The sequence below is a fragment of the Stigmatopora nigra genome, chromosome 1, assembly GCF_051989575.1.
Source record: "Stigmatopora nigra isolate UIUO_SnigA chromosome 1, RoL_Snig_1.1, whole genome shotgun sequence".
Taxonomy (NCBI): domain Eukaryota; kingdom Metazoa; phylum Chordata; class Actinopteri; order Syngnathiformes; family Syngnathidae; genus Stigmatopora; species Stigmatopora nigra.
In genome coordinates, this window is record NC_135508.1 from 7,633,284 (window position 1) to 7,647,819 (window position 14,536).

The 14,536-nt window shown below is 38.2% G+C and overlaps 1 protein-coding gene across 6 annotated transcripts in view; it reads left to right on the forward strand.

Annotated features, from left to right (window-relative positions):
• The window catches only part of dmd (dystrophin), a 105,816-nt gene that overhangs the window by 53,172 nt on the left and 38,108 nt on the right, over positions 1-14,536 (forward strand). For all 6 annotated transcript variants that reach the window (XM_077733306.1, XM_077732996.1, XM_077732771.1 and 3 more), the window contains 21 exons: positions 19-201; positions 332-466; positions 1,583-1,732; positions 3,858-4,019; positions 4,394-4,504; positions 5,031-5,204; positions 5,281-5,436; positions 6,335-6,505; positions 6,879-7,058; positions 7,177-7,299; positions 7,415-7,585; positions 7,666-7,788; positions 7,882-8,016; positions 8,506-8,658; positions 9,104-9,274; positions 10,886-11,008; positions 11,104-11,276; positions 11,360-11,495; positions 13,018-13,193; positions 13,930-14,077; positions 14,227-14,340. In XM_077733306.1, the coding sequence (XP_077589432.1) occupies positions 19-201; positions 332-466; positions 1,583-1,732; positions 3,858-4,019; positions 4,394-4,504; positions 5,031-5,204; positions 5,281-5,436; positions 6,335-6,505; positions 6,879-7,058; positions 7,177-7,299; positions 7,415-7,585; positions 7,666-7,788; positions 7,882-8,016; positions 8,506-8,658; positions 9,104-9,274; positions 10,886-11,008; positions 11,104-11,276; positions 11,360-11,495; positions 13,018-13,193; positions 13,930-14,077; positions 14,227-14,340 (3,168 nt within the window). The remainder of the gene's footprint in view (positions 1-18; positions 202-331; positions 467-1,582; positions 1,733-3,857; positions 4,020-4,393; positions 4,505-5,030; positions 5,205-5,280; positions 5,437-6,334; positions 6,506-6,878; positions 7,059-7,176; positions 7,300-7,414; positions 7,586-7,665; positions 7,789-7,881; positions 8,017-8,505; positions 8,659-9,103; positions 9,275-10,885; positions 11,009-11,103; positions 11,277-11,359; positions 11,496-13,017; positions 13,194-13,929; positions 14,078-14,226; positions 14,341-14,536) is intronic.

Here is a 14,536-nt window from a genome sequence, read left to right on the forward strand (position 1 = left end):
ATATTGCCTCCCCTTCAGAGGGCCCAGGAAGAGGTCCACTCCAAAGAGCTTAAGGTCAAACTCCTGACTGATAGCGTGAATAGTTTCATCTCCAAGGCACCACCTACTGCTCATGATGCACTACGTTCAGAGCTTGATGTGCTGAAGGTCAACTATCAACGCCTGTGCAGTCGCCTGGATGGAAAATGTAAAACTCTGGAGGTAATGATTTTTTTTTTTTTTTTAACTCGCAATGTTCGGAAAGATGTAGCCATTTGTCTATGTCAGTGGTGCTGAAATGATTACGTCTAGGGCTCCCTTGCAGCATCTGTGTAATTACTTTGTGATGCAGGAGGTTTGGGCTTGTTGGTGTGAGTTGCTGTCCTACCTGGAGCAGGAGAATGCCTTCTTGGACCAGCTGGAGCATAAACTTGATGAAATTGAAAACCTCATAGGTGGAGCAGAAGAGATGCAGGAGGCGCTAGATGTGAGTGTGCTCAAAAAATATATATACCATATTTTCACGACTATAAGGCGCACCGGATTATAAGGCGCACCCTCAATGAATGACATTTTTCCATATATAAGGCGCACTGTATTATAAGGCGCACTGATTTATAAGGTGCACTGTATTATAAGGCGCACTGTATTATAAGGCGCACTGTATTATAAGGCGCACTGTATTATATGGCGTACTGTATTATAAGGCGCTCTGTATTATAAGGCGCACGGTCTATTTTGGAAAAAATTTAAGACTAAGTGTGCCTTATAGTCGTGAAAATACGGTATTTAAGTTTCATGACACTCACTCCTTGCCCTGAGGATACAACTAAGCAACTGTAAGTGTTATGTACTGTGGGAAAATAATTTGTTGAGGGGAAAAAACAGGCCTTTTGTTAGCTTTGTTATTAGGACAAAGCAAAAGAATTTAATAAAGAAAAAAATAGCAGCCTCTGTTGGCTCTCTCAAGGCTTCTTGTCAAAAGGAGATGCGCTCAGGCTCCTAGGCAACACTTTATACAGGACCGAATGAAGTAATTACTATTACACTCAGAATGTCGGTATATGTCATCAAAGACTATGCGTAACATATTGGCAAAAATCTCAATATGAAAGTTATATAAATCATATTTATTCATGTAATTGTATATTTTCATACAGGTTTTAAATCTATATATTTTTATTGCCCTGCTATTGACTGGGTGCCCCCACCTGCCTGGTGCCAGTAGTTATATACATGTATATATACAAATATATACATATACATATACACACTTTTTTTGTCAATAGAAAATTTACCGCTGGGCCCTGATTTAGGAATTTGACTACAAAATAACTGCTATAAAAATGCCAATGATGTATGATGATATGACAAATGACAGAAAGGCAGTAATAATTTACTCCTTGAATTTGGCTGGAGAGGGATATAATTAAATACCTGGTAAATGACAGACACATTCAAAGTGGTTTCACCTCTCAAGTCAAAATGCAAATTAAATAGACTATCCTAACCTAAAAATAAGCTTTTCTACCTTTTTTTGTGTGTAAAGAAATAGTGTATGTTCCATGTTGCCATGATTTTGTCTGTGTTTATGCATTCACAGGGCCTGGATACCCTCTTGCAACACCCTGAGGACAACAGAAACCAGATTCGGGAACTAGCCCAGACCCTGATGGATGGTGGTGTTTTAGATGAACTCATACAGCAAAAATTGGATGCTTTTAACACACGGTGGGATGAGCTTATGGCAAGGGTAAGTCAAGATCAACATGTATTTCAATTGTAATTATCATTATCTATTCTATCTATTCTATCATATTACTGCATTGTCTAACTTTACGGGCCATATCATAGTTGTGGTTGCCCCAGGTTTAAAAATAGCCAGCCCCCCCAAAACAAAATATGTTGATGGGTGGTCAAGCCTTTTCTTCATGTCCACCTTTTAGCCTTTGCAGTATAAACATTGACAGTGCCTTGTGTCTCCCATTTCCTATATCCTTCCCAGCTTCCCTTTCTTTTGGCGACAGCTAGCATTCTTTCTTGTGCCTCCTCAGGTGGCAGATTAGTCACACTTTTATGCAGGCACACACTCCCAAAGAAATTCCGACCCTGCTGGGTTGATCCTTCTTACAAATGCACCAGATTAATGTTCTCCTTGCAGTATGATAAGCTTTCTTTTGTTTGTCAACCCGTTTGTGGTTTTGTGCGTACGTGTTTGTGTGTGTGCGTGCGGATGTGCCACATTCTTGTTCTTCAGGCATTGACTGTGTGTATTGTCTAGGCAGGAATGGGCAAACTACGGTCCGCGGGCCATGTATGGCCCGCTAGGCTTTTTAATCCGGCCCGCTGACATTGTCCAAATGTTTTTTTTTGTTTTTTCCCCAATATGGCGTCGTCACACGGAAGCCAGTGGCAGTAGCTCTATCCACTCTTATTTGTTTTTCGTGTTTTTCAGCCCCTCTACCATTTTTTAAATTACATTTTAATATTTCTTAATACATTCCTTTTTACTTTACTTTGTAATTTATACTTTTTACTTTAATGATGAGTGATGAGTATATTAATACTTTAATCCTTTTTTTCTGTTAATGTTTCATATGTACTGTTAACGGATGCACTTTTTTATGTATCGTATCTTGTGCTGACCCGGCCCATCGGTCAAATTTTTAAAGTCAACGTGGCCCCGGGCCGAAAAGTTTTCCCACCCCTTGTCTATGGTGTGCATGCGCCACCATACTCTTATGAGATGCATATCGGCAGCTCAATTGTTTTTGGTGGGGTCAGTCATCCCGTATAACTAATGAGACAGAATAAATAAAAACAATGCAGTCACATCAGTGCATAATAATACATTTCTAATTCCAAGGAAGGACATAAGCATTGTAAGTGTCAAACAACATCTCTTGTCGAGGTCCAGAATAAATTCTTACGCAGTAGGATAAGTATATAATCCCATTATAACGAGGTCTCCAATTTAAAAGCCATGCAGAGATAATGAAGCCCTTGCTTACTTTAAAATGCGTCCTCCTGCACATGCTGTCCATCTCAAAGGCAGGCTTACTCAATCAAAAGAAGGGCTTGTTGGTAGATCTAACACACGGATGCTTCAATGCCTGTGTGTATTTTGTGCGGCGACGTAGAGTCGCACACCGCCACGGGCTAAGCTTGTAATCAGTGTTTGTCTCATTGTTTCATATAACTCAAGTTCCCATTTTATTCATTAAAAACTGAAAGGCCACGCGTGTGCAAGTGAAGAGGGAGTTGCAGGCTGAGAGCTATTCTTAGTCATGATCCTTCTGTGTGGGATTAGCATGCATACAGTTTGCCTGTACAAGGCACACATGACTTTAAACAGGTTTATGATGTAAGTGATCAGACACTGGGAGGGAAGGGAAAGTGATTCTTGTCATTGGTAATGTTGATGCTGGAGGCTTCACATTGAGAAACTATGAGAGAAACGACTCGAAGTCCATGCAGCAGGATGGGACCCCATGGGACCATGATGGCAGTGGTGGGTGTTTTCTTCAGTCATGTGTGTGTCTGTGTGTGTGTGTGGGGGGTGCTTTTTAGCAAAACTGTCAGGGGACAGCTGTGGTGCCTTCAGAATCTGGGTGAATGGTGCTTACTTACACAGAATCAAGTATTTTGGATAAAATTTCCCAATTAACCTAAAACCAAAAGCTATATAATCTTTTAATTTCTTTTTTTCTAAACACTTGGTTTTGTATGAATATAATCTATCTTCAGATTCAATTTAATTTGATATTTAAACAGTTTTTTTTGCAAATTATGGCTTTGAAGGAGGCACTGTGGAAACTGGCTGTGATTAATACATATGAATAAATGTAATTTGACAATTCAACTGTGTTTTGACCCAGGCTTCCCTCGGGCGGAAGGAGCTGGCCAAGAAACTCCAGTGGGCTCAGGAGAATGATAAGACACTTAAGGGCATCCAGGAGTCACTGGCTAACACTGAGCGCCATTTGAGGGCATACTTGGCTGACAATATTGATGCTCAACAAATACCACAGGAGGCTCAGGTAACCCTTGTGGGTCCAAAAGTGTTGAACTCTCTAATATGGTGCTGCATCAAATTGTGTACTTTTATCAACTGCATGTATCTGATTTTGTGGAAAAAAACAGGTTTGGAAAAAAGTTTTTAAAAAAATTAAAAAGTGTAAATTAAACATTTCAATTTTGAAGTTTCATGGGGAATGCAAATTACACAATATATGTATACCTGAAATAATAACTATACCTTTATTGCTACAAAGTACTGATCCATCATGGCCACAAAATGGAGCAACAGCACAGTTCCATTAAAAATCAATTTTTCATACTACTTGTCAAATGTCAAAAAATATATAAATATTTTATTTTGAAATGTTCTCAATTTGTAATATTTACTTTGCAGAAAATCCAATCCGATTTGACTGGCCATGATGCAACATTGGAGGAGATGAAAAGAAAGAATCAAGAAAAGGAACCATCCCAAAGGATGACTGGACCTATAGACTTTACACAGGTACTTGTTTATTTCAAACTAGAGACCCTAACACACCCCTCACATGTAAGAATATTTTCCAATGGTTGAACATTCATGTTCTCACTAATAGAAAAATATTCCTTCATAATTATCCTTTACATACACATTACTCAGTACTTGCGTAGTTTTTCTTCTGAATACTACTCATTAATCAGTTAAAATCTCAGCTTCATTGCTTTGCAGTGTGCTATTTGATGTGTTATATATATATATATATATATATATATATATATATATATATATATATATATATATATATATATATATATATATATATATATATATATATATATATATATATATATATATATATATATATATATATATATATATATATATATATATATATATATATATATATATATATATATATATATATATATATATATATATATATATATATATATATATATATATATATATATATTTTTTTTTTTAAATCTGAAACCTCAGTCATGAAAAACTTTATAAATACATTGAGTCCAAACACTTCTGCCCATATCAGAAAATGCTGACCGATGTGTGGACCAAGTTCCGGCTCTTCCAAAAACCGGCAAACTTTGAAGCCCGCCTGGCTGAGTGCGAACGTGTGCTATCTGGCGTCAAAAGTCAAGTGGGGATGCTGGACATTCGCAGCGTAGAGCAAGACGTTGTGCAGTCTATGCTGGAGCAATCCATGGTGCGTGTTCGGCTATACGATTCGCTCAATTGATGGATAAAAGAGGATGACTTCCACTTTGTTTGCTGTCTTGCAGAAATTGTACAAGGTGCTGAGTGAGGTGAAAGGGGAGGTGGAGACTGTGATCAAGACAGGCAGGCAGATCGTGCAAAGGCAACAGACTGAGCATCCTAAAGAGCTGGACGATCGTGTGACAGCACTCAAGCTGCTTTATAACCAGCTCGGAGCTCAGGTTTGAACATAAACGCAGACATGTTACAAGATCAAGATAAACTAACCAAGACATTGGAGTTTCCTCTCAAGTTTAGTATGAATCCTGTGAGATGAGACGAGGCCGCCCAATTGATATTGGTCCAGTGGTTTGGAACCACTGTTTGAACATTAATTTCATGTCATTCAATTTATGTTGTTATTTAAAAATTGATTACATCTCATAAGTTAAAGTAGGACCGTGAACACTTACCATGAGATGAGTTTGATTCCTTCCTTGACTATTGTCATAACTACAAACATTTATAACTGAATCAATATGATATGGAGTTACAAAAAAACCACAATTTAATTACAGTAGATAGTGCTCTATAATAATGTTTTTCATACAAAATAGAAATGGGCAACCAGTATTTGATATTATCTAACTTGTTAGCATACATGTGACTACATAAACAAACATTTATAACTGAATAAATATGATATGGAGTTACACCCAGCCAAAAAAAACACAATTTATTTACAGAAAATAGTGCTCTATAATAATGTTTTCCATTAAAAATAGAAATGAGCAACCAGTATTTGATATTATCTAGCCTGTTATCATACATGTGAATGACTCTATAAACTGTAAGTAGGATCTGCTGTTATTTTGCAGAGAAATATTAGCATCATTGAATTTGCATTGTTTTCTTTTGTTGTTATCCTTAAAAAAAGTACATAGGACATGTTGTGTGAAAGATTGAAAGAAAAAATATATAATTATCTTTTATGTTAAGTGTGCGATTAAACCTGGAGTTACAAAGTGTGACATTGAATTGAAGTCTCTTTTAAAAATATATATAATTTTTAGTTTTTTTGTTCACACAATTGCGCTGGTAGAAATTGTTGGATTAATGTCATGTTTTGTTTTGGTTAAGATAACAGAGAGTAAATTGGATCTGGAGAAAATTCTGAAGCTGTCCAGGAAGCTTCGCAAGGAGCTAAATGGGCTGACAGAGTGGCTCGCAGCCACCGACGCGGAACTGACCAGACGCTCTGCTGTAGACGGCATACCCAGTGACCTGGAGGCTGAAGTGGCGTGGGCCAAGGTACGGCATACAAATTTGATAAAAAAGGAATGGATTGACGCTGTACCGCTCACATTTTTTTATATACCCTTTAAATGATCACAAAATACTGTACCTGGAAGTGCATTCGACATTAATGAAGAAAGGAAACTTGGCCAAGTACACTTGACCAAAATATGAAATTAGATTGGTAATCCCTTCCCGCATGATGGCACCGTTTACGGGGCAGCCAGTGGCAGTACCTCTGTCCACCCTTACATTTTTTGTGTTTTACAGCATGTTTTACATAAAAAATTAGATGGAACATTGACATGCACCTGCTTATGGCATGTGTGATACTGGTGTGCCCATAGCAAGCAATGATGATATCCTTTTAAACATGACTTCCTTGCAGTCTATTCATGCTGAGACTGAGAAGCGGCAGCCACAACTGCAGGCCGTGGTGGAGCTGGCAGAAGGCCTCAAGGCAGTTCTTCAGGTCCATGGGAGTTTGGTAGACGACAAAGTCAGCCTACTCCACTGCAACTGGATTGCCGTCACATCTCGAGCGGAGGAATGGCTAAACCTGCTGCTGGTGGGACTGAACTTGAACATCCCATCTTTTTTTTTTAAATCTAGGACTGACTCTTCGTATCATAACTAAAATTGTGCCTAAAATACCTTAGTTTGTTCTAAAGTCTCCCTGTTTTCAGGCCTACCAGCAGCAGATGAGGAAGTTAGATGGAGAAATTGAGGAAGTGAATGGATGGATAGACGGAGCGAATAAAAAGATGGATGAGATCGATAACCAGGGACCAAACGATCCTGCGCTAAGGGTGGGTGTATTTTTTACCTTTACGTATTGGCAATAGCGAAACATGTTATTGTGAAATATGGCAGAGAAGTCATCTAAGGGCCTTTACATCACATGGTATGTGGGTGACTATGCAGGTGCTGCGTGGCGAGCTGGAACTCATGAGGAAAAAAATGGAAGAGGTAAAAACTTTGGCCCAGGAACTCATGACAACTAGGGGGGAGAACTTCCAAGCTCAGGTGGGGCCTAAAGTGGAGCTCCTGACCCAGAAGTTTGACACTGTCGCACAACGCATCGCCTCTGGACTGGTAGCATAATAGCATAATAAGCAACAATGATAAAAAAAATCTCATTGTGTTGTTTAATTAAAATAACGTCCCCATTTTAGACAGCTGCATCGGCCAAACAACTGGAGCAGTATCACCGTGAAGCTCAGATCTGGTTGGATATTTTAGATGAGGAAGTGAAACAAGGGGAAAACCTCAAAGAAGAGGACTTTCAGGAAGACAAGGTCATTGAAATGTGAAAAGCAACTCTATCAATCTTTAAATGTTTAAAACAAATTGACCCTGATTAGAGTTCAATGCTAATGTCGTTGATGCAGGACTGTGAGGAAAGTGCAGTGAAGGAGTTATTGTTGAGAGGAGAGAATCTTCAGAAAAGAGCGCCAGATATGGACAAGAAGGAACAGATTAAACTGAAACAAAAACAGCTGGGAAAAAAGTACACTGCCGTCAAGGTAACTAACACACAAACAACTTCAATTAGAAAAGTAGTGCGACACAGAGGTGGTCTCGTTTAAGCTTGGTTTAGTTAGTGAGTCACACATAACTCAGCTTTACGGCCTAGCTATGAAGTAAAAATTGGTCCAAATGTTTGAAGCAGTGTGATAGCCATATAGCTTCTCAAACTGCAGTTAAACTGCTGTCACCACAAAAAAATCTCTCACCAGGCAGCAATTTTGCAACGCTGCTCGCAATGTCAGTCGTTAAGCCACGGGAGTGATATCCTTACAAAAACTGCAAAGCTGTCAAATGTTGATGACCTCATCTCTCTCAGAATGATGCCTTAAACGTAATAGAAAAAGGATCGTGACTTTTGGGACACCGTATAGAGGCAATTATGAAGATTTATCAATTACCCATGGCTGTCTCCAACCCCCACAAACACCAGGAGCCTACTATCAACTCCTTTCACTCTCTTTTATCCACTTTGTGTGCTTTTGCAGGACCTCCGCTTGCTCAGAAACAGGAAGGCGTTAGCCATTGCCCCTCAATGGTACCAATACCGAAGGAGGTCACATGACCTCCTGGCTTGGCTGGACGACATCCAGCGCAGTATGGACCAACTGCCCGACCCTCCAGAAGCAGAGAGGGTCAAGGTACACTCTCATGCATAAACACACACAAGTATTTTACTAGTACAAGCACACATTCTGTATATTTCACAGGGTTGGGTTTCTTTTGTCACTCATTGCTTTGTTTTGTTTCCACGGAAACCCCCTGATGCTCTCCACACTCGTCTCCCCTAGTATCCTCACTATACATGTTTGTTTTTGGCTTTCAGATGATCACTATGACATTTCGTTAAGTGGACGTCAGCCTTGCCCATCATTGAGATGCCTCACTGCTTTGTTTATTTATTTTCTTCTTCTTTTTTTAATCTACATGATGTCACTGTTTCCATTCCCAACTCGCACATACACATTGTACTCATCATCAATGAGAATAAAGTCTCACAAAAGTCGTATTTGTCTTACTATGCTTCCTCTTAAAAGTCAGACTGCCCATAAAAAATGACGGCCTCGGTTGATTTTTACCCCGTAGGAAATTGCGTCACTGATGGCCCAGAAGAAGGAGGAGCTTAAGGACTTGCAGGGTTTAGCCAATCAGCTTTCAGAGGCTGGAGCCGCCAATCTAGTGGAGCCCCGGCAGCTCCAGCTCAACACACGCTGGGTTGAGGTGGAGGGAAAGCTCAAACCCTTTCAGAGACGATGTGTGAGTTCCAGTAGGCGCCGCCAATTGTGCTGTGTGCTAACAGAGAACTTTGAAACGTGGTAGCACTACCTTTTTAACTCCATAACTCTCGATAACTAATAATTACTAACACTTGCATCATTGCCGTTAAAATATGTGCATGCAAGATCCTTGGATTTTATTCGCTCATATTTAACTGACACATATTTGAGTTTGAACATACAATAATAGGCCTATGTATTGTGGAAGTTTTCAGTGTAGAAGTTTCATGGCAAAGTAAAGGTTTAATATTAATGTTATATTTTTATTATAATATTTATAGGTTGTTGTAATTTGTGACACAAAAAATACTGTAATTCAAATATAGCTTTTATATATATATATATATATATATATATATATATATATATATATATATATATATATATATATATATATATATATATATATATATATATATATATATATATATATATATATATATATATATATATATATATATATATATATATATATATATATATATATATATATATATATATATATATATATATATAAGTAGTACTTTTGTAGATTGCATTTCTGTATTTTAATGTAATGCAATCTATTTTAATAGAATTATGTCAAGTTTATTATTTAATATAGTCATAGATTACCTTTTATTGATACTTATTTTTTATTACTTCCACAAAATCCAGTCATACATGTATTCATTATCAATATAACAGATTAATAATATTTACTAAATTCAGTCATTCCTGCGGTCACTTCCATGTAATTCTCATTGCACTTTACCATTGGAGTTTCTTGACCACATGTAAAGTGTTGATTTGTAGAAAGCTCACATTTGAATCTCATTGGTTTCTCTGTCTGTTTCTGTGTCACTGCATGCCAACCGAATGACATCATGCAGTCTGCCGGTGTGCCAATCACTGACAGTGTATGTATCTCTCCATCTAATTATGTGAACCCACCAATATATGCTTAGTACACTGCCTTGCCAATACATAGTAATGAGTTTGGACAAAATGCACATCTGACTTGATCCTTAAGCTCAGATAGTATATTAACAACACACATACACCATTAACTCATTGGCTTTTATTGAGAGATGTGTAACCCATTTTGCAATGAATGACAGCCAACACTGTCAGATCAAATCAATTGGATGTCTGTCACCGTTTATGGCAGCTAGTGACTTAACGGGAATGTTGGAGTGTAGTTCTGAATAACTTAATTGGTCAAGGAGCTGTATGCTCATGCACTCTATATACTCCAATACTTGCTAGGTTCCTAAAAGTATTTCTAATGTCAGGCATGTACATTTTGTCCACTCATTTAGATTAGTAATTTCATTGTGCTGATTAAAATACATTCAGAATTTTTATTTATTTTCCCATATAGAGTAGTTTGAGGATTATTGCGACACTTTTACACAGGCAGTTGCAATATAGCTTTAAATCATTTTTAAATAAGTGATTAGATTTTTTGCCATTTAATTTTAGTCATGTAAAGAATAGAAAATGGAATAACATATTAGAAATTTCATTTTTATTGGCTTCTTTTAGCGATGTGATCCGATTACTCAAGGTGTGTGAACATGATTCGATGCATTTTTCTCTGCATGTGCAGGATTACCTGGAAGAGTTGCAGGTGCTGTTACGTTCTGTGGCTGGGGCAGACTTCAAACTCAACTCCCCAGAATACTGGCCCGCAGCTTATTACAACATACCTCAGCAAGAGCATTGCCTGAAGGTCAGCATCATTTTGTGGCTTTGGTTCTGAAACGGGCTTGAGAAAAGTTCTACTTTAAAGAAAGTGTGAAATATATGTGAGTTTTGCACACACAGGAAGTAAAGGCAATCATTGAGAAACTACACGGTCCAGTCGAAACAACTCTGTCCCAAAGACAAGAAGCAGTATCTGGTGCCCGACCTATGGAGGGTGAGCGAATCCACGAAACTGCCAACCACCTCAGAACCAACTGGGACAAACTGATCAAACTGCACAAAGAACGACTGATGTAAACAGAGGGACGCAAGAACGGGAATAAATAAGATAAAAATAAGAATAGAAGGAAAAGTAAATTGTTCTGTGTGATTGCAGTCGCTGGCAAGAGTGCAACACCAAGTGGCAAAAGTTTTTAGCTGATCAAAAGGTACTCGAGGAATGGCTTCATGAAGCTGAGGGTGCCATCAAGTTGGCTGAGAGAGAGCCAGCAGCACAAAGACAACATCTCAAGGTATCACACACAAACACACAAACACACGTTTAGCAAAAAATGAAAGAATTTCAGTCGACCATTTCAAAACTTCATCACGAATTGATATGTCGTGCAAAGAACGTGAAAAGGTCACAGATGATCAAGATTTTTTTCATAAAATCAGGGTACAAGTTGCATATAATTTGGCCAAATCAACAGTGTTGTGGAATTTGTAGTCAATTGAAAAAAGAATAAAAGATAAGATCGGAAGAAAATATACAATAAAGGAAAGGAATTGCTCTGATTTCAAACCATACTAAACTCATGACAAGGACCTGCTAATGGAAGTGCTCTTTATTGATTATGTGTTTGCTGAGACAATAAGATGAAATGAAAAGGCCTATTGGATTGTCATGGTCGATTCCTCTATTCAAACAAACACTACAAAACTCAAAAGTGATTGCATGATTTCTCACAGTACAGATAACGAACTTAAATATACCACGATATGTTGTAAAAGAGTGATTAAAAGGACATGTTGGTATTTCCATTTAACATTGAAGCACCATATTTTTTGGACTACAAGTGGCACTTTTTCATAGTTTGCCTGGGCCTCGACTAATATTCAAGTGCGACCCATGTTTTATTCTTCGTTTTCTGAACACCGACAGCCTGTTATTTTGAGGTTTAGGTTCTACTTATCTGAAAAAGTCTGTACAAACAATATGATTGAAATGATACATGACAAACTGATAGCTAATGACTTTTTAAGGTACTGCAGCCCCCTAAAAAAAGTTTGAAAGACTTTTGAATGACATTCAGTACAACACAGCCAAGGTGAGTGAAGTCAATGATCAAAAGGAATGTGTCTGGTCAACTCTGCTGTTATCTTTGATCAAGTCTCGAACAATTTATGCACAACTGCGATGCATTGAAAGGCCATCTGCTAGCTGATACCCAGTCCACCCCCAACCTCTTGGACGGCATTTTTTTAGGTTCTCTGTAACTCTTTTGTAAGTGTTCAAAGCAACTCCTGCAATGTCTTAGTTTGAGATGAAAGGCATCTTGTCTTTCTTCTATTGTCCTATTTAGGGCCTAAATTTAATCAAGGTTGAAATTTGATTGCATGCAAAGAGATGAGAAACGTTGATCTTTGGACTTGACACAGCCAGCATTGCCTCTTCCAAACAGGCAAAATTGCTGAGCAGCTCATTTAGCTCATTCTGGGTGGAGTAGATGCAAATTGATAAAATGGGAAACATCAAACCTGAGACAAATTGCAATTGCTGATTTTATTTCTTTGAACACCGCATCTAAAAGGAAGGTTCAATCTGCCAATTCTCTTGAACTGTGCTTTCATTAGATATGGACAGAATGGACAGATCAAAGCGGTGTCTGGCTGAGTTAGGTAGGCGCAATCAGACGTTTTTGGAAGAGCAGATCTTTAATGGTCTTCTTAGGATTTTTTTAAATGTTTTGAAATCAACATTGTAATTTGGGATCAGACTTTGTAAGCAATGAGAAGAAAATATCATGCCCGTGTGTGTGTTGGTTTTTGTAGGCCCTGACAGAAACCATACCACAGCAGGAAGTGGTGTTCAACAGAGTGACCTCTGCAGGCGAGGACATCAGTCAAATGAGTACCCCAGATGATGCTTCCCGTCTCAGAGCGCAACTCAAATTCCTGAATGCTCGCTGGGCTCATGTCTGCGAACAGCTCAATGAGCGAAAGAGAAGGTCAGTAAATGTGTGTAGATGGCCGTTTTCTAAGATCCGCTCACAGCATCCAGGATTTAATTGCCTTACTTCTAAATAAAATGACTATCTTCTGATCCCCTTCGGCTTGTCTTTATGCTCAAGTCCTCATTCCTGCACTGCATTAGTCCATGGTTCATTGGTTGAAAGTATATTAGTTTTTATCAACTTCAATGATTGGTTTTGATGTTTCGGTTAATTATTCCTTTCAACAACTTAAACTAAAGTGAAGGTGAAACACCATAAGAACTTGATTTATTGTTTAGTACATCTTAGTTGAACACTACTACCTTTAGGACAACAATGTACAGTCCAAGTATAGACTGCAGGCCCTCCTGTTCAGAGGGATGTAATGGTTAATGTAGATATACTTAGCCTAAGATTATGCTTTCACATCAAGATATATATCATCAATCGATATTTAGCCTGAAAATGATGAACTTTGGTCAACACCAACCTGTCCTAGTAACCATACCGTACTTTAACATCGCTAATTCTAACATTTTGGACTTGTTGAACAGAGATATTGGCATCCTATAGTATAAAAAAAAAATCCTTCTTGGATATAAACCTCAAACTACCCCGACAACCGGCTTGCCTGATTGGATTGAGTCAAATAGACAAAGAGTAAAGGGTGTTGGGGTGAAGGATTTAAAGAGACAACAGTGTAAACAACAGTAAATGTCCTATATAATAACAGCAATGTCCCATCTTTCAGATCAGCGGAGGCGCACGCAACAGCAGCACAGTTACACGAAACAACAGCTTTGATGCTTGGTTGGCTAAGCAAGGCAGAGGGTGTTCTGGGTATTCCCTTGCAACCTGCTGAGCTTCCACACATTGAAGATACGCTCAGCAAAGTACAGGTACTATCAAAGTCTATTGTACGAGTCACTAATTCTTGTCGATGTGCCTGTGGAAAGCCAAATTACATTAGTCAAAATGCCTACACATCCAGTAAGAATGACTTTGTCTACTAGTAATGTTTTTTTTCTAACTATACTGATGACACCAGGCATGTGTGGAGGAACTCCCCAGCAAAAAAGCAACCGTGATTGATCTGAACACACGACAGATTCCTGCTGACAAACAGAAAGACGTCAGGATCATTAACACTCGCTGGGAACAGGTAAACGTGCACAAACTAGAATTTGTTTGCCATTAAACCACTGATTTGTCACTCGAATTACTTCTACAGACTATTAGACACATATTCAGAGCTAAAATGGTTATACATGGTACTAATATCACTTATTTTAAATCAGAGCAGTACTCTCATTTTAACATTATGTGAAATTAATGGTTTAGTGCTAATTCCATCCTCT